The following is a 22,307-nucleotide window of genomic DNA, read 5'->3' on the forward strand; positions in this document are numbered from 1 at the left end:
GGACACTCCTCTCTCTAGGAAAGGGGTAGGCAAACTTCCTCTGTAAATATCCAGATACCAGATATTTTAGGCTTTGCAGGCCACACCTCTGGTTGTTGTCACAATTACTCAACTTTGCCATTATAGCATGAAAACAACCATAGACAAGACATAAATGAACGGGCCTGGCTGTGCTCCAATAAAACCTCACAAGACAGGCAGCAGGCTGGGTTTGGCTCATGGGCCATAGTTTGTCTACCTCTGTTTTAGAGCACCGGGGTGAAGGGATGGGGCCTAGGAACCAAAGGAGGTAGATACACCATAGGCAGGTAAGCCTAACTCCAAGTAGGTGCTTGCCCAAGAGTTATGCCAACAGGCTACCTTCCAGAACCCTGTAAGGATGTGAGCTCTGAAGATACCTGTTTCTTATAGCAGCTATAAGACAGTACCTGTTATCTCTCTTGCTAACTCCTAAACTTGCCTTCAGGTAGAAGTCACAGCCTTGGCCTAGTGTCTTAAAGGAAGCATGAGAAGGGTCTGCCTTATATGGGGGACCCAGGAGCAAAAGGGATGGCTGTTCTCTGACCCCAGAGGCGGTGGTGGCACCAGTGGACCCCAGCAGAGGATGGGGTCCCCAGAGAAGGTGGCTGTCGAGGAATAGGAGAAGCATGTTCCTGAGAGAGAAGGAAGCAGTGGAGCCCTAGGAAAGAAAGCCAATCACCGCAGACACTGCTCTGTTGGCGTGTGTGAGTGTGGGCCGCCATGACTAGGATGCTTAAGGAAAATGAGGTCTTCTTTTCTAATCACGGGCAGTGAAGACTGGGTGTGCTGGTTGCTCGTCTTCGGACACACAAAGGAAGCACGGAGTAGGTGGTCAACCAGTTGTTCCTTCACTGACTGACCGTGCCCATCCCATCCTACATGAGCTGGAGAGCCCCTGCCGTTAGATTCAGCTCAGCATAGTGACCAGGCAGTTAGAACCAAGAAGTTAACTGCTTTATTTTCAATCACAGGAGTCATACAGATTTGCTCAGCTTCCGCCCCACCAGAGAGAAAAGCCCTTCGTTGTCGCACATGGTGGAAGAATACCTTTGAGAGATCACCTCAAACTGCTCAACTGAGAAGCCAGCCTCTCTCACGGCAGCTTCTATTGCCTCCCGGCCCAGGCAGAGGCTGGAGAACTTCTGCTCGCCGATCATGTAGTAGCTGCTCTTCAGGGCATCCACCACCACCAGGAAGCCCCCCGGCTTTAGCAGGCTGCTGAGGTTCCGGAGGGCTGTGCAGTAGGCAGGGAGGTCTGGGCAGGCGGCATCCAGGCACAGCGTGCTGAGCAGGCAGTCGGCTAGGGGCAGGGGGACGCTGCCCAGTGGCCGGCTCTGGGTCACGTCGCACTTGAGCACCTGTGTGACCACACGCCTCAACTTCTCCTCCTTCTCCAGCTCCTTGATTCTGAAATACACAAACCAACAGATACCACTTGCTACCCTATACTCATGATAACCCCGGATCTCTGCAATCAGGGCTGAAAATGGCAGTATTGTCCCAAATGTTATATCCTTGGGGCCATCCCTGATGGAAAAATGGAGGAAGAAGAAAAATGAAGGATGTTTAGTCATATTAATGTGACTACGTTACCCTGTGCTGGATTAAATCTCTTTATAACGTGAGTAATAATATGGAAATGATAACAGAAGTACCTAGCTGCCCGCTTCGACCATGGACTGTCTCCAAGAAGTTATTCTTCCTCCACTGCTTAGGATAGTGCCTGGCTCATTTATTACTGTTATTGTTATTATTATTATTATTACTTATTTATCTGTTTGTGTATTCATTATTACACTGGTCTCTTCTGCCAAACTGCAACATGGTGGTCATTCGACCGATACATATCAGGTAATAATGGCTTTAAAATGTGGAAACGGTATTTTTGCGTAGCTGCTGATCAGGCTGGGGCATGGGGTCATCCACAGACATTTAGAGAAACTGTTGATAAGCACCAAACAACGGTGGCCAGGGCCCCTCTAGAAAGAAAAGAACCTCTAGTTGCCATTCTCCAGCCACAAAACAAAATGCAGAGAGTGTGTTTTATGAAGGGGCTCATTTTCTTGGTAGCTTTGCTCAGAATACTTTCCTTTTCTGCAAAATCAGTGGGGTTTCCGGAGAGAAAACTAGTTCACGAAAGAGGCAGAGAAGGTGAGAGCTGGAGATGAAATAGAGTGTCTGGGATCCTTTCGGAATTTGTTAGGGGAGTCATGAAGGAACAGGCGGACAGAGGATCCAAATTAAATAAACATGTAGAGTGCACAGGAGAAACTGGAGAAAAAAGAAAAGGAGAAAAAAGTAGCAGAAAATCAGAGGGGTAAGAGAAAAGCAAGAATGAGTGTTTAAAGCGCCCAGAAGGCCACAGAGCCCAAATAATAGGAGCGATGAGTGGGTATCTAGTGCTTTGAGGAAATTAATCAACAGAGCCCCAGGGGTGCAAATCTAGCCTTACGTTCAGGAAACACACAGTCCATTTGCTGCAGGAGAAGACAGCCTCTTCTTGACGGAGACCACAGAGGAAGGCCCAACATCAGAGCAGGTGAGAGAGGCACGTACTTCGGGACCACTTCGGGTCACAAGGAAGTCAGTGGTTCAAATAAAACTTGAAGATTTACCTCCACATGGAAAGATCTGAGATAATATCAATCGGTTGTGGACCTCCTATTTAAATATTTAGTTAAAATCCTAAGTCCCATGCATAGACTCAGCTATTTATAGACATCCTATATGTTATAATTTTCCTAAGTTTAGCAATAAGCCTATGAAAAAAATTCTCAACATTTTTGGCCGTCAGAAAAATGCACATCAAACCATGAGATAGCACTTCGCATCCACTAAGATAGCTGTACTAAAAAAAAAAAAAAAAAAAGAAAATAACAAGTGCTGGCAAAGATGTGGGGAAACAGGAACCTCCACACACAGCTGGTGAGAATGCAAAATGGTCCAGCTACTTTGGAGAAAGTTCTAGAAGTTCCTCAAAAGATGAACACATAGTGTTGTGGATGACCATTGGATTAATTCTTTCTCCCCACCCCCTTCCGCCCTGTACTGGAATCCCCAAGAGGATAGGATCCGTTTCTCATTCCTTCCATCTTGGATCCCCATTGCCTGCCTCTTTCCTGCCACATCACAGAGGTTTTAAAAAAACAAATGTAAAATAAATGACTGAAAATGGGAGTTGGGGTCAGATGAAGTCAATTACACCAATATTTTTCAAACTGCAATTTGTCATTCATTCACGTCTCATAAAGTTAATCAATAAATACGGGGCACCTGGGTGGATCAGTTGGCTAAGATCTGACTTTGGCTCACATCATAATCTCCTGGCTCATGAGTTCGAGCCCCGCATCGGCTTTGTGCTGACAGCTCAGAGCCTGGGGCCTGCTTTGGATTCTGTGTCTCCCTCTCTCTCTGCCCCTCCCCCGCTCATGCTCTGTCTCTCTCTGTCTCTCAAAAATAAATAAACGTTAAAAAAATTAAAATTTATCAGCAAACATTTGAAAAAATAATGGAGAATAAACCAGAAAACAAAATCCCTGATAGTAGTAACTCAATATAGTATTATTTTGTGAAGGTTTTTCAGCATCACTTTGTTTGTAACAGCCAAAAGATGGAGACAATCTAAAAGCCCATCAACTTACGAAGGGATTAATTGTGGTATACCCACGCAGTAGAATAATACTCAGTCGTAAAAAGGAATGAAGTACTGATTCATGCTACAACGTGGAAGAACCTTGAAAACATTATACTAAGTGAAAGAAACCAGACACAAAAGGCCACCTATTGTGTGATTCCATTTACATGAAATGTCCAGAAAAGGCAAAGCTCTAGAGACCAAAAGCGGACCAGTGGTTTCCAGCAATTGAGAGGATCCAAGACGTGAGAATGACTGCCAGTAGGTACAGGGTTGGTTTGGGGAGTTATGAAAATGTTCTAAAACTGGCGTAAAGATTGCACAACTACGTGAAGATACTAAGAACTATCATACTTTAGATGGATGGGTCTTATGCCAGTTTTATCTCAGAAAAGCTGTTATGCTAAAGAGAGAGAGAGAGAGAGAGAGAGAGAGAGAAGTAACATAGCAAGGTGTTAGTTTGAGGGAAGTCCTGCCAGACAATAAACTGGTCTACACAGGGAAAATTACCTCTGGTTGGGTCTACCTACTCCCCTATCAAGGGTAGAAATGGTAGTAGGGTAACCAGTTTGTCCCGGTTGGTCTGGACTTTCCCTGTTTTCCCACTGAAGATCCCATGTCCTGGGAACCCTTCTCAGTCCAGGCAAACAGGGAAGGTCAGTCATTCTAAAAGCAGGGAAATCCATTACAAAGCTGCCATTCAGCCTGATAGAACGGGGATGGTGTGGCCGAACTTTTTAAGAATAAAAGATAACAGTTCAACCTTATGGAAGTCTGTGTGAAACACAGATTTGACTAGGTAAAATGAATCTAGAAGAGAAACATTCAAACAACCTATCTGCACATATGGATAGCCTGGGTGTATACAAAAAGCTGAAGAAGTGGCAACGTGGCAGGTTTGAATGTGTTTAGAGATGATCCTTCATATTCGGAACACCACGGGCATGTGTGTTTACGTGATTATGTCAGAAGCAGGTGGACCTCTGGGCCCTGTTGTCTATGAAGCTATTTGAAAGATACAAGTTACCACAGAACGAGTACCTGCCAGTCAATTTACGATGGAAATTGTTCCCAAACTGGAAGATACACTGTGAAGTCTAGAAAGCTCATGGAGAATGTGCCAATTTGAGAGCAAGTTGGCTGGAAACACCCACTGTTGTGGAGACCTGCTTGTCTTTGGGCATCGAGCAAACACTGTAAACTTGGCTGCCAAGGTAGCTGTGTACAGATTACATCTCAGGGCTTCTCGGCACCAGGGAAATGGACTCGCCTGGAGACACAGGCAATTACCGCTCAGCTTCACGTCCAGCTCCAGGGGTAAGGAATAAACACACACCAGAAAAGTGTTAGGCAGTTCTACAGGGAGATAACAGCAGTGTGGCCATTTCTGTAGTTCCAAAGATCTACCCTTTCAAATGAATCACTATGCAAAAAAGGGCAGGTGTTTCTTCTGTAAATAAGCAATCCACAGAAGCTGGGGAGAGAGGGGATAAAGAGTAGGACTCCTGGGAAGAGCGCTTTGTGAGAATGTATTCCTGCACTCCAAGAAATTACCCCGAGGTTTACAGAGGTTCCTCCTGCCCCATCTCTGCAAGGCAGGTAGCGGACCAAAGCCCCGGGATGAGATCTTTCGATGACACTCACTGCCTCCCCCAAGCCCCATACCCAGAGGTTCCAGCAGGCCCTCCTGAGGGAGAACCAGCAGAATGTATAAAGGATATAAAAAGCTTCACACACTTGGATATCAATATAAGAATTGTGTGAGCCAGGAATAATCATTGGTAAGCCTCTGGTACAGGCAATCGCTGACTCAGGTGAAAGACAGACATTTCAGGAGGGAGAGGCTGGAAAACAAAATACATGTAGTCATTTGTTTGACTTTTTTGTTTTTTATAACCTCTTTGATGTGACAGGAAAGGGGCGGGCGATGGGGACCCAAGATAGAACAAATGAGAAATGGATCCTATCCTCATGGGGATCCCAGGCTGGGGCAGAGGGGTGCTGGGGAGAAAGAACTTATCCAATGCTTATCCACAAAAATGACAAATTAATACTAGGAAGCAGAGGGCCAACAGAAGAATGCTGGGAGCTTGACTTGGTCTGGAGTATCAAGGAGATCTCCTCCAAAATGGAGTCAGGTAAGCAGAGGTGCAGGAGGTAAATAAATAAGAGTTCACCAGGCCAAGGGGAGTAGGAAAGGGGAGATGTTCCAGCCAGGGGCAACAGCATGTGCAAAGGCCAGATGGTGGGAGGAAATACGGAGAGAAGGCTGATGAGGCTGGACTCAGAAAACAAAGCACAGCGTGGTAGGAAGTGAAGCAACGGGGTTTAGCAGGTGCCAGACGAGACGAGGTTTTGGGGACCAGGTTAAGAACTTTGCTTTTTACCCTAAAAGCTGTGGGAAGTTACGAAATGGTGCCACCAGATCTACATTTGAAGGTGATCGCTTTGGGACGAGAGTGGAGGTGGAAGGCCACTTAGGAGGGAGAGGATGGGGTCTTGGACCAGGAAAATAGCCTGGAGAGAAAATATTGGAAAACATACACTGGTTTGAGAGAAACTCAGAAGTAAAATGGACAGAATTTGGGGCACTGGGGTGGCTCAGTCGGTTGAGCGTCCAAATCTTGATCTCAACTCAGGTCTTAATCTCAGGGTCTGAGTTCAAGCCTTGCTGGGCCCCGCACTGGGCGTGAGACCTACTGAAAAAAACAAAATGGACAGAACTTGGTGCTGATCATAGACCATGACTGACAGGAAGAAGGCAAGAATGGCTTCCAGGCTCCTGGCTTCTTTAATTAATTATATGATGGCAACACCCAGGGCGGGAAGCATGCAGAAGCGGAGCAAACCTGGGAAGACTGTAGCTCTATTTTGGGCACTTTCAGACACATGAGTAGAAATGTTTACAGTTTGAAGGAAATGGCCAGGTGACATTTCCTCAGTCTGCCCTGTTCATTTTCCTAGGGGAAGAATGCAGGGAGAACATCTAAGAGAAAGGGATGCTTTTAAAAGGGAGAAACTTTTCCTAGGGATCGCTGAAACGATCACCATGACCGTGGAGATGCCAATTCTGAGAAGGAACATCCATCTTTTACAAGACATGAAAATACAGACGCCAGTATTTCTCAAACCGTAAAATGCGTACAGCCCCCTGCAGATCTTATTAAAATGCAGATTCTGGTTCTGTAGGGAGGGAGCCAGGCCTGAGAGCCTACATTCCTACTAGACTCCCAGGCGCTATGGAAACTGCTTAGCCTGAGGACCACAAGGCAGGCAATGTGCTCCAAGCTGTAGGGGCCAGAGGTTAATCAGTGCCGTCTTTTAAGATCTTTTCAGGTAAAACAGGCTTGAGTAGTCATTTCTACCTTAGCATTTGACTCTCTGACCTGATAAATAAATAATGCGAAGCCAGAATTTGGTACCGATGGCTTACAACTTTTCCGAAGGTTTTAAAAAGGAGTGGTATTGGGGCGCCTGGGTGGCTCAGTGGGTTGAGCGTCCAACTTCGGCTCAGGTCATGATCTCACGGTCCGTGAGTTCGAGCCCCGTGTCGGGCTCTGTGCCGACAGCTCAGAGCCTGGAGCCTGTTTCAGATTCTGTGTCTCCCTCTCTCTCTGCCCCTCCCCTGTTCATGCTCTGTCTCTCTCTCTCTGTCTCAAAAATAAATAAACATTAAAAAAAATTAAAAATAAATAAAAAATAAAAATAAAAAGGAGTGGTATTCTAAAAGTATGAGTCACACTCCAAAGGCAGAGGACCAGGAGACAGCTCAAATTGTCTTCGGCAGCACTCAGCACAAGAAATAGCTTCAGATAAAGAAGAAATAATCTCAAAGGAAATAGGTTGTGAGCTGATAGAGGTACTTGAAGATGCAAGAAAGACATACGTTGAATGGGATCGCTATCATTCTCAAAATAGTTGAAGCCACAGGATCTGGCACAAGGATAAGAGCAAGAATGCAGAATTTTCCTGCCAAAAATATAGTTCCTTCCTCTAACAGCGACTGGGAAGGGACACTTTCTCAAGAGCCAATTGTTAGGAGCTGACGATTCTGGCAGGAGATAAGCAATGCTTTTAGTATCCTGCTAGATTTTAAGGGTTCACTTCTGAATGAGATGGAAAGGCTTATGATAGCTAGGGAAATTGAGAAGAAAGTTTTAAAAGCCTTCTTGACATATGATTTGGACTTCGGAAAGGTGTATTGTCTGACTGACTGAAAACTCTTTTATAAACTTTCCCTGAAATTCTATAAATCCTGGGAAATTCCGTATTTATTGAATAATTTGGAAATATTGTCCGAATCCTCAGAGTTATGGGTTAGTTTTTTTTTTTTTTTCTAGTTAGTACCAGTTCATTCTGTGGAATCACAAAGTCGATAGAAAAAAAAAAAAAAGAAGTTGGAAATTACATTTATTTTGAAGAATGTATCTTTAGTTTGAAGACTATCGCTAGCATAAAATTCTAAGTAAGGAGTTTCTAGGATTAAAATGGCATTTGAAAGTAGTCTCTCTCAGCTTCTTGCCAGGAAAAAGTAGGGAAATATTTAGCAACATTAAACAGTTTTGCGTTGTTGTTCACTTATAAAGGCTACACAAATATATTCCCGACACACACAGACTTAGAAAATGTCACTTATGTGTTCTTCTCGAAAACACTATTTGAAGACCTATTCTACAGACTAAAAGATGCCTCAGAATTAAAAACTTAAAAACTAGAAAAATCACATTAAATGAACATAAAATAAAACTAAATGTTCATATAACTGCAAATACGATTACAGACTGATAGCAAATATCCAAATTGATCCTTGAAAGGAAATATGAAAATAAGACTTTAGGGGCGCCTGGGTGGCTCAGTTGGTTAAGCATCTGACGTTGGCTGAGGTCATGATCTCATGGCTCATGGGTTCAATCCCTACATAGGGCTCTGTGCTGACAGCTCGGAGCCTGGAGCCTGCTTTGGATTCTGTGTCTCCCTCTCGCTCTGCCCCTCCCCTGCTCTCTATTGCTCTCTCTCGCTTTCTCTCTCTCAAAAATAAACATTAAAAAAATTTTTTTAAAAATAAAATAATGCTTTAAATTACTATATTTGGATTTAAAATCACCAATTTTAACAACAAACACTGGGGAGATAGATGCCAGAAGGACTTTGGGTATCAAAAAATGTTAAATTCCTCATATAATGAGGAACAAAAAAAATTACTGGTTCTTACCTGGCCTTAACAAGCTGAATTTGTTTCCAGAAGACCTGCATTTTAAGAGATACTAAAAAAAAGCTCTTCAGGTGAAGGGAAATGATGCCAGATAGAAGCCTAGATCTGTAGAAAGAAATGAGGAAAACTATGCAGACAGATATGTGGATAAACATCAAAGACTTTATATACGTTTGTTTAAAATACTACTGACTAGTGTGCATATACTTAAACTACTGAACTGTCTACTTAAAAATAGTTCGGGGGTGCCTGGGTGACTTAGTCAGCTAAGCATCCGACTTTGGCTCAGGTCATGATCTTGTGGTTCGTGAGTTCGAGCCCCACACAGGGCTCTCTGCTGTCAGTGCAGGGCCCACTTTGGATCCTCTGTCTCCCTCTCTCTCTACCTCTCCTCTGCTCACAAGCCTGTGTTATCTCTCTGTCTCTCCCTCTCTCTCTCTCTCTCTCTCTGTCAAAAATAATAAATAAACATTTAAAAAATAGTTCAGATGCTAAATTTTATGGTATGTGTTTTTTAACCACAATAAAAAGTAAAATAAAATAAAATAAGTAAAAGCACTACTGACTTTTTAAAGCAAAAATAGTAACAAAATATCATAGTATTATCCTAGAAATAAAGTAAAATCTAGGACTAGTGCAGGGGCAAGAGTGGATGTAGGAATTACACTGTGGTAATGTCTTACATGGCTCATGAGGTAAAATGTTAAAAATATAGGGGCGCCTCGGTGCCTCAGTCGATTAAGCGTCTAGTTTCAGCTCAGGTCATGATCTCACTGGTTAGTGAGTTCGAGCCCCCTGTGGGACTCTGTGATGACAGCTCAGAGACTGGAGCCTGCTTCCGATTCTGTGTCTCCCTCTCTCTCTGCCCCTCCGCTGCTTGTGCTCTGTCTCTCTGTCTCAAAAATAAACAAACATTAAAAAGTTTTTTAAAGAATTAAAAAATATATATGTACTGTAATTTCTGGAAAAATTACACATGCACACACACGCATACACTCACACAAAACACAAAAGAGGTCAATAGAAAAAAAGCCAATAACAGAAGATAAAAAGGAATACTAAAAATGTTCATATTTATACTAACTGGAATACCAAACATTATTCCATTCACCAAGGAGAAGCAGGAACAAAGGCACAAATGAATAACAAAACAGACGGGACAAATAAAAAATACATACCAGGATGTTTGACTGAGACTCAACTATACAATACCAGTAATTACCTTAAATGTGAGTGAAATAAAGAATCCAGCTAAAGGACAGAAATCATCACACTGGGTTGAAAAGCAGGGCCTACTACATACTACTGGCAAGAAAAACATTTTAAGTATAAAAACACAGACAGATTGAAAACAAAAGGGTGGAAAAGATAAACCATGTCTATTAGTTTTCTATTGCTGCATTATAAATTACCCCAAAACATAGCAATTTAAAACAGACAAACATTTATCTCACAGTTTCTGTGGGTCGGATATCTCGGTACCAATTAGCTGGGTACCTCATGAGGCAGAGTGTTGGCTATGTCTTCAGTCTCACCTGAAGGTTTGACTGGGGGAAAATTTGCTTCCAACTCCCTCCAGACAAGCAAGTGAGAGGGAACACCCAATAAGGAAGTCATGGTCTTTTGGTAACCTAATCTTTCAGAATTGATGTGCCAATACTCTGTTAGACTCTACTTGTAAGCATCTAGTCACTAAATCTGATGGACACCCAAGGGAAAGCAATTAAAGAAGAGATGAATATTTGAGGTAAAGATTACTGGGGACCCTCTTAGAGGCTAACACTCCATGCAAACACCAAGCATAAGAAGGCTAATGTGGTCATATTAATATCAGAGTAGACTTCAAGACAAAGTATATTACTGACAGTAAAGGGAGATATTTCTTAATGACAAAATGATCAATAAATCAAGAAGACATAACAATCCTAAAAATATATGCAGATAGAGTACAAGACTTCAAGCTATGTGAAGCAAATATTAACATAATGATGGGGAACAAGAGATAAACCCACAATCATAGTTTGAGATTTTTAATACCTTTCTCTCAGTAATTGATAAACAAAAAATCCTGTAGAAAAATCTGAAAAATGCTATCAATCTACCTGGCCTCATTGATATTTATGAAACTATAACTTACAACAGGATGATATACATTCTTTTTAGTGTAGAAAGCACATAGATTATTCACCAAAATAGACCCCATGCTGACCATAAAATAAATCTCTGACTACAACAAAATTTAAGTAGAAACCAATAACAATATCTAGAAAATCTTGAAATTTTTGGAAATTAAGCAACACAACTCTAAATAACTCACCGTCAAAGAAGAAATCACAAAGGAAATCAGAAAATACGCCAAAGTGGATAATAATAAAAATATGACATACCACAAATCACGAGCAGCAACTAGAACAATCCTGAAGGAAATTTAGAGCTTTAAATGTCTACATTAGAAGAAAGAAATATGTGAAATCAGTGATCTAAGCTTCTATCTTAAGAAGCAGGAAAAAGAAGAGTATATAAAAACTAAAGTAAATGGAAGAGAGAAAATAAGGGAAAAAAAGAGCAGAAATCAACACGACTGAAAATGGAAGGACAATAGAAAAAAATCAACAAAACCAAAAGTTGGTTCTTTGAAAAGATTAATAACATCAATCAATCTCTAGCAAGATTGATCAAGATATTTTTTAAAAGACAAATTGCCAATATCAAGAATGAAAGAAGGAAGATCATGGTAGATCCTACAGACATTAAAAGAGTAGTAAAGACGGGCGCTTGGCTGGTTTAACAGCTCAATTTAGTCTCAGGTCATGATCTCACTGGTTGGTGACTTCAAGCCTTGTGTCGGGCTTTGTGCTGATAGCTCAGAGCCTGGAGCCTGCTTCACATTTTGTGTCTCCCTCTCTCTGTGCCCCTCCCGCACTTGCACTCTGTGTGTGTATGTGTGTGCATGTGTGTGTGTGTGTGTGTGTGTGTGTGTGTCTCAAAAACATCTCTCTCTCTCTCTCTCAAAAATAAACATCAAGAAAATTTTAAGAGTAATAAAGACATATTGTTAAAAAACTTATGACGATAAAATTGACAACAAAGATGAATAGGATAAATTCCTTGAAAGATACTATTTATCAAAACAGACAAAGAAGAAATGGAAAATCCAAATAGCCAGTGAAAAACATTATTCTTAATTTTAAAAACATCATACACATGAGACAACCCTTCAGGTACAGGTAGCTTTGCTAGTGAATTCTATCAATCATTTAAGGAAGAAATAATACTAATTATACACAAACTCCTTCAAAAATAGAGGAGGAAAAAATATCCTCAACTTACATGAATCCAGCATCATGCTGATAACAAAATCTGCCGGGCATATTTCTGGAAAAGAATATTACGGCTCAATATCGATCATATTTGTAGATGCAAAAATCCCTACCAAAATATTAGCAAATCACATCCAGTCATACCTAAAAAAGATACTACCTCATGACCAATGGGTGTATTCCAGTTAGATTTAAACAGTCAAAAATCTTCCAGTATAATTCACATTTTCGGAATAAAGAAGAAAAGTCATATGGCCATCTCAATGAATTCCGAAAAAAATTGACAAAGTTCAACATTTGAGTTAAAACTCCCAAGAAATTAAAATGTAAAGAAATTTAGTCAGATAAAGAATATCTGAAAAATCTAACTAATATTATACTTAATGTGGACACTAAAATTGGACATTTTTCCTTATGATATGCAAAAAGGTACATAGGTCGACTTCCAACCTTTCTATTCAATATTGTTTTGGAAGTCCTAGCCAGTGTAGTAGACCAGAAAAATAAATAAAAGGCATAGAGCTGGAAAAGAAGTAAAACTATTTTTATTTGCAGATGATATAAGAGTATACATAGAAAAGACTAAACTTAATTAATGAAGTCAGCAGGACTGCAGGACACAAGGTCAGTATATAAAATGCAATTGTACTTCCATATACTAGGAAATTTTTATATTTTATATTTTTTCACAAGGAATATCATTTTATTACTGTAATCACAAAATCGTAATTTTTGCATCTACAGAAATGCGTAAGTGGACATTAATCAGTGAATTGATAATTCGCTTCATAAAGAGGGCAAACATACTACAGAATGTATTGTAAAGAAAAAAAGATTGTAAAATTCTCTGGCCTTGCAGTGCACTTTTTAGTGCAAGTATTTAAGACACAATAGTGTTCAATTAAGCAAAGTATATACTAGCAAATTAACAATAACATTAAAAAAACATAAAACAAGATTTTTTTAATGCTTAGTTATTTATTTTGAAAGAGAGAGAGGAGAAAGCATGTGCATGCAAGCTGGGGAGGTATAGAGAGAGAGAACCAAGAGGGCTCCACGCTGTCAACACAGAGCCCAATGTGGGGCTGGAACCCAGGGACAATGACATCTTGACCTGAGCTGAAATTAAGAGTTGGGCACTCAAATGACTGAGCCATACAGGTGCCCAAAACACAGGAAATTTTTAACAAAACATATATAGAATATGAGAACTACGAAACATTACTGAAACTAAAGAAGTCCCAATAAATAGGGGCGCCTGTGTGGCTCATTCGGTTGGGCAGCCGACTTCGGCTCAAGTCATGATCTTGTGGTCTGCAAGTTTGAGCCCCGTGTCAAGCTCTGTGCTGACAGCTCAGAGCCTACAGAGCCTGGAGCCTACTTCAGATTCTGTGTTCCCCCCATTGCCGCCCCTCCCCCACTCGTGCTCTGTCTCACTCTGTCTCTCAAAAATAGATGTTAAAAATGTTTTTTAAATAAATAAATAAATAAAGTGATAAACCATGTTTATGGACTGCAGATTCCTTATGTCCATTCTCCTAAAGTGATATGTAAGTTCAAAGATCACAATCAAAATCTCAGCAGCCTTTTTGGAAGAGATTGACAAGTTTATTCTAAAATTTATATCAAAATGTAATGGCACTAAAAATGCTTTTGCACAGTGAAGGAAATCCTCAACCAGACAACAAGGCAGACTACTGAATGGGAGAAGTTATTTGCAAATGATATATCTATTAAGGGGTTAATATCCAAAATGTATAAAGAACTTATACAACCTGACACCAAAGAAACAAATAATCCAGTTAAAATGGGCAGAGGACCTGAATAGATATTTTTCCTAAGCAGATATACAAATGGCCAACAGACACATGAAAAGATGCTCAACATCACTCATCATCAGGGAAATGCAAATCAAAACCACAACGAGATATCACCTCACACCTGTCAGAACAGCTAAAATAAAAAATATAAGAAATAACAAGCGTTGGTGAGAATGTGGAGAAAAGGAACCCTCATGCATTGTTGGTGCAGCCACTGTGGAAAACAGTATGGAGGTACCTCTAAAAAATTAAAAATAGAATCACCATAGGATCCATTAATTCTACTACTGAGTATTTATCCAAAGAAAACAAAAACACTAATTTGAAAAGATGTACACATCCCCATGTTTATTGCAGCATTATTTACAATAGCCAAGAAATAGAAGCAACCAAGTATCCATCCATAGATGAACAGGTAATGATATGTGGGGTTTGTGTGTGTGTGTGTTTGTGTGTGTGTGTGTATCCAATAGAATATCACTCAGCCATAAAAAATGAGATCACCTTGCCATTTCCAACAACATGGATGGACCCAGAAGGCATAATGCTAGGTGAAATAAGTCAGACAGAGAAAGACAAATACCATAAGAATTCCATATTTTTAAAATTCCACCATATGTGGAATTTAAGAAACAAAACAAAGAAAAAAAAAGACAAATAAAAGAAATAAACTCTTAAATACAGAGAACAAACTAGTGGTTGTCAGGACAGTGGCGGGAGAGGGGTAGGGGAAAAAGGTGACGGGGATTAAGAGTACACTTATCATGATGAGCACCAAGTAACTGAATCACTATATTGTGCACCTGAAATTAACATAAGACTGTATGTTAATTATACTTCAATTAAATATATATATTATACAAATATATACAAAAATTGCCAAAATAATTTTGAAAAATAACAGAGTTAGAGGATTTATACCCTCTGATTTCAATACTTACTTTCCCTAGTAAAAAGGATAAAAGACCCAGTGGAAGTTTAGTGACTCTACATGCAACAAAAACATTAACTGGGAAACACAAAAGAAAACTCCCAGTTCGTTTATATCACTACAGTCTAAGGAATTGTATAATCAGTGAATCACCTGGATAACTTATATCCGACAATCCACACTATCAGTTAGTGTAGTAACAATATGTAAGAAAACAAAGTATAGAATATTCCAACTAAGCTTGAATTCAGCACAGCATTAAAAAAATGAAAGGATTAAAGAAGTAGAAGCAGACTATAGAGTTAGTTTCAGAAGAGAACCTGATTCAGGAATAAATAAATTTGGTAGAGTGAAGAGGAAGAAAATTTAAGCGCACATATAGAAACATGAGTTGACCATAACTCCAGAGGAAGAGTATGGAGGTAGGCATACCCCTGGGGACATGTTAAGACCACATGATTTTAAATTTATCCCTGGAATTCCAGAATATTACTTCACTCCTGTTTCTCAAGTTCAGAAACATCGGAGTCATACCTGATACTTACCTCTCATCATTCCCCATGACCAATCATTACCAACTCTTATCCATTCTGTCTCAAAAATTCATCTTAAAATCATCTTCCTCTCTCCATCACCAACCAATCCATTAGTCCAAGTCATCATCATCTCTTACCTGGATTAAAGTGTCTCCTTTCTGCATCTCTCATTCTCCTCTAAACACAGCCATTCTCCACACAACAGCCAGAGATCTTTGTAAATGTAAATGGGGTCACATCACTTTCCGGGTTACACCTCTAATGCCTTCTCATCACACTTGAAGTACAGGATCTTTAGCCTGCCCTCAAAGCCCTAAGTGATCTGACACGTGCCTGCCTTCTCTGATATAAGGTCTAGGAGACACAGGACTTCCTCCATGTTGCCCACCAGTCTATCCGAGTAGCTAGAACTGTGTGGCACATCCTACATGCCCAATATGGGTTCACTGAATGAACAAACACTAGTTCCTTTAACCAAGAACCAAAAAGTGTTAGCACCTGTTTCTTGAGGGAGATTGTCTTGCTGGGAAATCAGAGCCCTTTCCTGACCAAAGAATGGGATATGTTAATTAAAAATACGTGTGCTTTTCCATTGTGAATGAAAAGCCAAGAACAGGAAGGACAGAGGATGATGTGCTGTGCAACACACAAAGTGTGCAGTCCATGAGCAAGGGTGGGGGTGCAAATACAGGAAGAAGTGGATTGGGGAAGGAAGGGAGTTATGTAAAAATTAAATCATGGGGAAGAAGGTGTGGAAAGACAGGGGGAAATGCACAAAAAAACATACAGTAAGAGCAGGGGGGAAAAAAAGAAATGTAAAGATAACTGAGCCTATAAGAAGTAGTGGACAGGTCTAGTAGGATCCTGGGAGGAATACTGAAGTGGTCTTTTTAGACAGTTTGCGAAGAAGCCTGTGGGGCTTCAGCAACATGCTTATAACAGCAAACAGTCAGGTGGGCGGGACAGCGGAACTGGGCTGAGCCACTGCAGGACCATTGCCAGAGGACGGAGGTACATCAGGACAAGGGAAAGACAAAATGAAATGCAGACCTCACCCTTCTGGTTAGTAAGCCATTGACAATTTCTCATGTGGAGAGAAATTAATCATTTAAATAAGACTTGTCCACATAAACTGACTTGTAGACAGAGTCGGCTAAGAGGTTGATCATTAGTCGTGAGTAGGTAAAGCTCTGATTTTTGTGGATGGAGAGGAACACATTCTTTTCAGATACTTCCTTTATGCTGCTAATCCCAGTTTAAAAACCTGGGCAGCTTTTAGTTGTCTCTGGTGGTGTCAGCATTAGCCACCCTCACAGCAGATCCCTAAGCACTTGGGTAGTTAGCAGCAGGATGGCACTGGGGAACACCCAAAAGCTGCTGGTTGAGGAGACAGTTTCCCCTCTTTGTTGAACTTGGATAAATGTCATTGTCTCATGGTATCTGACCTGCATGCTGTGCCCCCACACTGGTCTGGGAAGATTTTGTCTCCTCTTGGCTCAGTGGCCATTTCTTCAATTCTCGTCTGTGCCTTCTGCTGTTCTGGTGGGCACGCGTGCACACGTACACGTCCCTCTATCTCGTTCTCTCTCTCTACCTCTTCTTCTCCATCCGGATTTCTCTTTGGCCTCTCCCTGTTCCCTTTGCTTTTTAACTTGGGCTCTAAAGATAATTCTTGGTTCAGAAAACTGAACTGTCACTCAAGGACCGTCAGAAAGCCCGGAAGCAGACCCTGGTTTCTCTACCTGTTCCCTTCAAGCTCGCACACGTAGGTTACCACTGGGGACCAGTCAAAGGCCCCTGGTTCCTTCTTTAGCCATTTCTGCAGCTCCTGCAGGTTCTGCTCAGTGTAGTCGGTGACAATGATCTCCTTGAAGGATTCACAAGCAGAGAGGAGCTGGTAGATGGTAGGGCCAGAGCCAATGTCGATCAGGAGGTCCCCCTTCACACCATCTGGTTTAGAGAAGGGAACAAGGAAAGGGGATGAGGCCTCATATGACAGTGGACAGAGCTGGTATGCACTGTTTTCACTGGGACTGTGCTAGAAAGTCGCAAAGACAGACCATCTCTCTACTCACTCCTCTTCCCTCAAAGGTTTTTTTTTTTTTACATGATTGCATTTTCCATTATCCAATCCAAGCTGGAAGCATGTTGCTGGAATATTTTTAGGTGTAGGAGAAGAAAAGATTGACATCTGATGTACAGACCTTTAATCCAGATAGAATGCTACACAGAGAATATAAAAACTATTAAGAAATACTTGGGGAAAGTTAAAATTTTGTTTTTGGTTTTGACTTTGGTTTTGGGGAGAAGGGAGTTGAAAGTTCAATTAAAATAAAATTGACTTTTCATGTCTCTCTCTAAAAAGCATCCAATTCTTCACGTATTGGGAGGTCTTTATCTCATGCACATGTGCAACATTCCTTTGAGTTAGGAACAGAATAAGTATTAGAATCTCCATTTCTTAAGTGGCCCATCATGGTTCAATGGCTGGCTCTGGTCACCTAAAGAATTGATGTAGAATAAAGGACAGAACGCCTGTCTTTTGGTTTCCATTTGGCACAACCAAATGAGACAACACATAAAAAAGCACTTTGTAAATGGTAAGCTATCCCTATCAACATTAGTTTTCATCCTTGTTAAATAAATGAGTGATGCCAAAAGGGCTGTCACATCGCAATGTCTAGACACCAACCCAGCAGTGCCCTGAGATTCTATTTATATGACGCACATTTTGGTGGGGAGACATAGGGATAACACACACACTTACCGAGGCAGAATATCTTGAAAAGATTTTTCAGAAGATGCCTAAGTATCTCATTTTCTGCAGAGTGTCTTGACCCAAAGTTGTAATATTTTTCTAGGTAATCCCGAGGGTTAAAATGTCTCAGATAAGTGTCCTTGGAGGTGAAGGTCGATTCCATTGCGTTTTGCTCCTGTGTCCACTCTTGCTCTCTCTTTCTCCCTCTCCTCCAGGACTCAGGGACTCACCCTGCAGAAGTTGTCTTTTTAAGTCTCAGGCTTCAATCCTTCTGTTAGTCCAACCTACCCCTTAGAGACTGTTATTTGGTTAAACACTAACTGGCAGAAACATCCAAGAATGTTCTGGCTGTTCTGGGAAGTGATGAAATTTTTGGGTAAGGGAACCTAGGAGAAGTGGGTGTGGGAAGGGGAGGGCCATGAGCTGTATGCAATTCTCGGCCAAGGGGTGAAGTTCAACTGCAGGAGAAAGCATCTGGGCTCATCGGGGAAATCATTTGACTCAGAGAAGAACCACTAAGGCTAGAGAGGTGTGTCATGTCCCCAGAGCACCATCAGTTCTTCTTGTAATGATTTTCCCAAAAAAGAGCCACAAAGAATGGTTTAAATTAAGCAGTCTTAAAGAAAGCAAAGAGGGGAAAGAGGAGGATTAGGAAATGTCTTTAAGGGCTAAGAAATGTTGGCTAAAGAAGGAAACTCAGAGGAAATTTGGAAAGAGGGTAAAAGTAATTTTAAAAATGGGATGAGGCTTCCTCCAATGTCTAGGCAAGCCACAATCCTGTGATCCTCTCCTCATGCTCTCACATCCCTCCCTCCCCTCCCTGTACATCTGCAGAGTCCCAAAGCTACCAGTTTTCAGCAGCTGGCAACTACTTCCTCCCTAAGCCTCCCCACTCATTTCAATCCATTGAAATCCTGATGGTTCTTTCAAAGTGAAATGTATGTTCTCTACTTCCTTTAAGAATGCCTTATATTTCCTTTTCTGAAGCTCGCATTGCCCTTAGAATTCTCTCACCCAGCCAAGCCCTTGATTTTGTCATGTCATGTATTTGTTCCTGGTTTTGTCTGTGTCAATCCTTCTCCCAAAACTAATTTTTTACATGAATGATACACTAAGCTACCAGCTCCTTTAGATCAAGGACTATGGCTCAGTTCTCTTTGTGGTCCCCTGCCTATCACATCTACATAGTAGGTTTCAAAACACTGGTTGATGAGTTGACTCTTGTCATGTTGCAGCAAATGCAATCGCAGTGAGTGCCCTATATTCCATGAGTGATGACTTAGTAAGGGACCATCTGGCTACAAAGCAGAGAAACTCACTCAAAGAAGCTCAAGGAAGAAAGGAATTATTAACAGAATATAATGGAAACACACTGGGGCACCTGTGTGGCTCAGTCAGTTAAGTGTCTGACTTTGGCTCAGGTCGCGATCTCGTGGTTCATGAGTTCGAGCCCCACGTCAGGCTCTGTGCTGACAGCTGAGAACCTGGAGCCTGCTTCAGGTTCTTTGTCCCCATCTCTCCCTGCCCCTCCCTTGCTTGCATTCTGTCTCTCTCACTCTCTCAAAAATAAATATTTAAAAAAAATAATGGAAACACATTGCAGGGTATCTCACTGGGTCTCACCAACCGAAAAAATCATTAGGCAGCTAATTTCTATTTCCCTCTCTCTGTCTTTCTCTCCCTCCTTCTCTCTTTCTTTTTGTCTCTCGTTGGAGGTATAGGGTCTTGATTCTCCACAAACAGGCTTCTTTTGTTCATCTACTACACATTGCTTCATTCTGACTGTTCCAAATGGTGGTCTCTGTGCCTGACCTTACAGAATCTTCTAACCCATCTCCTCACAGCTGGCTAACTAGGTCTGCATGGTCCAAATCCACAGACCTTAGAGAGAGAACCTGTCTGGTCCAGTATGGGTCAGTCATCGATGCTTCTCAGTAAGTGTTGAGGTACAAAAGAGGTATGTGTGATATTAAGACTGCCCATTATAGAGACTTAGATGGAACAGACAAGTTGTCTCAGATTATGTAACTGTTGGACCTTCAAAAGTCAGATCACAGACTGGAAGCACGTAGAATCAACACGAGGTATCCTTGTGAGTGGCTCGGAGGCACGGCTGCTGCAATGCTGATTATTTCCTGCTTCCCCCAACCACCCTGGTAGTGGAGTACAACCACCAGGGAGCATCCAGAACTCAAAGTCAAAAGACACAAATTGCCATCCTGATTTGCCAACAACGGTTTGTATGACAATGGCAGTTAGAAAAACTAATTTTTGGGTTTCTGAAGCCTCAGTTTCAATAGGGATAATAATATAGGAGAAGAGAAAAATTCTCTTTTCCATCTTGGGATCTCTGGCTGGGCCTAAGAATTAAACTGACATGAGACAGATTAATAGGAGAAATGAATGTGAATCTTAGCAATATTTTACATGGGAGACTTCACAAGAGAATGAAGACCTCAAGATGTGGCCAGAGTGAGAAGCTTTTATATATCTTTTGACAAGGAAACAATCAATTTGTGAAGAATTGACAAGACAAAGGGGTTTGGCCTAGGGGTAGTAAGTGATAAATAAGTAACTAAGAAAGTAAAGATTGGCTTAACAAGGTTTGTACAGATTTCTCAGCCCCAAATTTCCTGTGTCTGGTGATAAGAATGCCTTCCTTCCTCCTGGTACAGAGAGGGTACCTTTCATATGGGACTTTCATCTCCTGCTTACAGGAAGAAAAAGGAGGATCAGAGCAACCTTCCTATACCTACTGTTTTTTAAATGCCTTTAATTCAAAATAATCAAACGCCAAAGTGACATGTTTTGGGGTTTTCTTCAATAGTATCTATTCTGTTCAGTGTTCCCTGTTCAAGGTATTGAGAAACTTAATTCATAGTTTCCCTTACACTGAGTCCTTACCTTGGGAAATGTCCCTTTTTCCACCCATGAGTCTGTTTAACAGGGAATTTTAAAAATAGTGGTTATGTAGCTTATATGTGGCCTTGATACAGTAGTACCCCTCGCCCCCTCGTCCCGTCATTAATTTTTTTCCTACCCTTTTCAGAAGCTGCCAAGATGGATGGTCAGAATCAAATTTTACTACAGATAGAAACCCGCCCCCGTGTTGGCCTGCTGCCCACTGTTCCATGAATGTCTGTTACAATTATGAACGTATGAATATACAAATACACACGTGGTGAAGACGTCCTTCCAAAATCAACAGCCTCTGGAAGCTTTTCTGGAAGGAAAATCTTCTTTTCTTTTTTAGGATTAACATATACTCTATGAAAACAAACTGTGTAATCATATAAAACAAAGGCCAGATTTTTAAATCAGATCCTGAACAGTTCAAACAAAAATTTAAGCGTGTGGCTTATTTCATTATCCCAAACTGAATTTTTCTTTTTTCCTTCTAAATGGCCCACTATGGAATTTTTCTTAGAAGCAATTAAACTAAAACCTCCAAATCCTTTCCTTAGTAGTTGTTATGAAAAAAACTAGAACCCCGTATCCCGTGTCTAAGAAAGATGCATAAATGAAATGCTTCCTTCTTTATCCGGATTATTTGGAGTCTCCGGAAGTCTTAGTTTCCTTTTGGATATGAATTCAGGAGCAATTCAACATCCCAATGGTGAAATGGGACCAGTCCTTGAGTGGAGTTGCAACAGTACCCTCATGGGCATCGAAGGGCACATCTGCTCGTCCACTGGCCTTCCCACTGGAGCTAGATTCCACAGTGATTCTAACAGGCTTCAGTGAGCAAAGAAATTTAAAATGCCTAGGGTATTGGCTCAGAAAGGCAATCCTCTCATGGAGACAAAATGTAGTGAAGACAGAGTTCCAAAATCAATAGACTCTGGAAGAAACAAAGAGCACGAAGGAAATAGAAAGGGAGGAAGAGAGGCAGGGAGAGTGGAAAGTAGGGAAGGAAGGAAGGAAGGAAGGAAGGAAGGAAGGAAGGAAGGAGAAATGAAAGGACTCAAGAAAGCACATCACTGCCATCTAGCCTGGGAACTTGGTCTACTGGTAGCTGCTCTTCCCATGAGGTCAGTTGATAAAACATTTGCTTCATTACCTCAGGTCATGACCT

The 22,307-nt window shown here is 41.2% G+C and overlaps 1 protein-coding gene across 1 annotated transcript; it reads right to left on the reverse strand.

The window, feature by feature from the left end:
• Positions 1 to 953: 953 nt before the first annotated feature.
• On the reverse strand, positions 954 to 18,599 carry LOC132660886 (nicotinamide N-methyltransferase). Its single transcript, XM_060604794.3, has 3 exons — positions 18,242 to 18,599; positions 17,217 to 17,424; positions 954 to 1,428 (listed from the first exon to the last, which is right to left on the reverse strand). Exons 1-3 carry the CDS (start codon positions 18,393 to 18,395, stop codon positions 996 to 998), a joined length of 795 nt encoding a protein of 264 aa, XP_060460777.1. The 5' UTR covers positions 18,396 to 18,599; the 3' UTR covers positions 954 to 995.
• Positions 18,600 to 22,307: the final 3,708 nt, after the last annotated feature.

The sequence above is a fragment of the Panthera onca genome, chromosome D1 (assembly GCF_046562875.1).
Source record: "Panthera onca isolate mPanOnc1 chromosome D1, mPanOnc1 haplotype 2, whole genome shotgun sequence".
NCBI classification, from domain to species: domain Eukaryota; kingdom Metazoa; phylum Chordata; class Mammalia; order Carnivora; family Felidae; genus Panthera; species Panthera onca.